The sequence below is a fragment of the Aplysia californica genome, unplaced genomic scaffold (genome assembly GCF_000002075.1).
Source record: "Aplysia californica isolate F4 #8 unplaced genomic scaffold, AplCal3.0 scaffold00500, whole genome shotgun sequence".
In the NCBI taxonomy this organism is placed as follows: Eukaryota; Metazoa; Mollusca; class Gastropoda; order Aplysiida; family Aplysiidae; genus Aplysia; species Aplysia californica.
In genome coordinates, this window is record NW_004797770.1 from 211,176 (window position 1) to 213,866 (window position 2,691).

Below are 2,691 nucleotides of genomic sequence, written 5' to 3' on the forward strand. Positions count from 1 at the left end.
TATATATATATATACAAACAGACAGACACACATATAAACAGAGGAAAGAGATTATGTCAGTACACTCGTCGTCCCATTGTGCTCCTTCGAACTCAAGCATAAGATACCACCTTTGAAGTTCCCCTTTGGTGAAGAGTAATCTTACACAAACCCACATCCAACATAATGAAATTTAATAAAAGTACAAAAATGTCCTTTTTATAATAGAAAATGAACGAAGATTTATCACAATCATACTATTGCTAGTAGCTACAGTTCATCAACCTATTTTGTGCTGCGGTTATCGTTCTTTATCTAAGAGCGCACTACATGTATAGTGAATCACCCATATAAAACCCACATCACTGACACAGCTTTATACCGTTTATCGTTTTTTGAGATCGAGTTCTTGAACCACTTTAACACTTAGGCAACAGAGAGGCGATCTTGTACCAAATGCTTCTAGTTTTCTATTCAATAGTGTCTTTTCTCTTTTATAAAACGTGTTTCGTTACCAGATATAAATCCCTGTGCGCTTTTGAAACAATGATTCGTCATATACATTGGTCGACCATGAACTCATAATCCGTTGTTCCACAGATCACATCTCTGTACTACGGTAAACTGAAGAAAAAGGAAACTCTCGAGGAGGGAATCACAGAACTCCAGAAGCATTACCAGTTTTTCGAAGATGAGCTGGCGAGGCGAGAGGGACCTTTGTTCGGAGGTAACCAAAATTGACTTAAACGAAAACAGTGTCTTTGTAATTAAAATGTTATAATAATATCTCTGTAATGCTTAGATTATTGTATTGAGCTCACGCTTAGGTTTATTTAGCTGCCGCCAGAACCGTGGCTCTCTTGGACACCCACCGAAACCCTCTCTACGTTATTTCACTGCGTGTTAAATCTAGTGGTATCCCAGTCTTGACAGTTGCCTCTGAGAACTGCTTTGCTTTTCTGTTGTTTTCAAGGAACGTGAGATTCCTCAATACGGTGCTGTCACTTAGGCAATGCCACGGAAATTCAAAGGCTCTATTTTGTTCCCTCAGCAGCACATTAATTATAATGTTAGTTCTTTCGTAAATTTTCAACGACCCTCTGTTCCTTGTTCAGAGAAAGACCGTCCTCCAGCCACAAAAAAACGCAAAAGGAAAGTTCTGTTTTTGGAAAATCATAAACAGGTCTGTATTATAATATCTTGCTTCACTCTGCCCCACCCACAAAAACAAACCAATAGTTACATTAAAACAAGTAGGTTTGTAAACTATAATTGTGTTTCCCTGATCTCTCCAAACTCTAGGAAGCAACCCCGCTATGATCGACTTCTTCATCTGGCCTTTTTTTGAGCGACTCCCCGGTTTAGCCAAAAGAGATGAAAGAATTGCCGTCAACCAGACTGCCTTTCCCCGCCTCGCCAAGTGGTACAGTGCCATGTACGCCGTGCCAGCTGTGAAGGCCATCGCCTTTGATGCGGATACTCACGCAGCTTTCCTCAAGACTGTCGACGAAGGAACGCCTAATTTTGATCTTGGACTATAAAACCATTACATTTTGCTACCTCAGAATTGCAAAATTCTAGCTTACATAAATTTTTGGCCGTTTTAAATTCCTAAGACCATGGTGTCAGAAAGAAAGCTCTTATCTGCTGTATTAAAGTCGTAAGAATGTTCGAGGTCGTTATCAAGCTGTTCAAAGAACCGCATTCGAAAAAGCGTGATATGGTATTGTGAAACAAAAAATTTGACACAAATTTCTTTTTTTTAAAAACTATGTAGTGAGCAGATAAAACTTTGTAATTCTGAGGTAGCGATTTATTGTCTGAAATCTTGCACTTTTAACATTTTAATCAGCCAGTATGTGGGTTCATTAAGTAATAACTATAGTCTAGCCTTGTTTCTTTGGTACTTTTTGTTTAGTTTTAATACTTTTTTCCGTTGTAATTTTCTGGAACTTTATTTTGGAAAAAAGAGGATATGAGGAGAGATTGAATAATGAACAATATCTGCGGGAATTTTTTTTAAATGGAAAAACCAGAACATTTTTGACAACATAATCCGAGTTACGCTTACATTAGGTTGTGTTTTTAAAAAAATAGTTTTTATTTCTTTTCCTAGTAAATGTTGTTATTCTCGCAGATATGCCATCAATAACTCAAGACTTATATAACTATACAAGGGCAGATAGAGCTTTTATTGATATGATTAAAAGTAAATTAATCATGATTGCTTTCTTATTGAGTATACAAAAAATAATGAGCATTAATGAAAAACTGCGCGCCAAAGAATGTGTGAATAAAGTTGAGACAAATGATGAGATCATAATAATATGTTGAATCATTTGATATTCTTCTGTTTTTATCCATTTAAGATTGTGATCTTTTTACTCATAATAAAAAATCTCTGCACTGATGCTGTGAAGACGATTATAATCCTAAGACTGGTATTTGTTTCCTTCATTAATTATTACAAATCAGTCATTTACGTCCAAATGATTGGGTCAATATAAAATGCTTCTATAATAAGCTGTTGAAACAAACCCCACTATAATGTGTGCCTAAGTTACCCCCCCCCCTTCCCAAATACACGTCCCCACACTCGCAAAAACGCACAGTATACTTTCTTTCTTACACACCTACTACACACGCACGAGCACGCAAACGCACACACACTTGCGCGCGCACGCACACACACACACACACACACACACAGAC

General features: G+C 37.2%; 1 protein-coding gene across 1 annotated transcript in view; it reads left to right on the forward strand.

Moving 5' to 3' along the window:
- Positions 1-1,774, forward strand: part of LOC101863925 (glutathione S-transferase omega-1-like) — a 4,378-nt gene extending 2,604 nt beyond the window's left edge. Inside the window, exons 4-5 of the mRNA XM_005105908.2 lie at positions 580-706; positions 1,282-1,774. Coding sequence (XP_005105965.1) covers positions 580-706; positions 1,282-1,520 — 366 coding nt within the window. The 3' untranslated portion in view covers positions 1,521-1,774. The remainder of the gene's footprint in view (positions 1-579; positions 707-1,281) is intronic.
- The last annotated feature ends 917 nt before the right edge of the window (positions 1,775-2,691 follow it).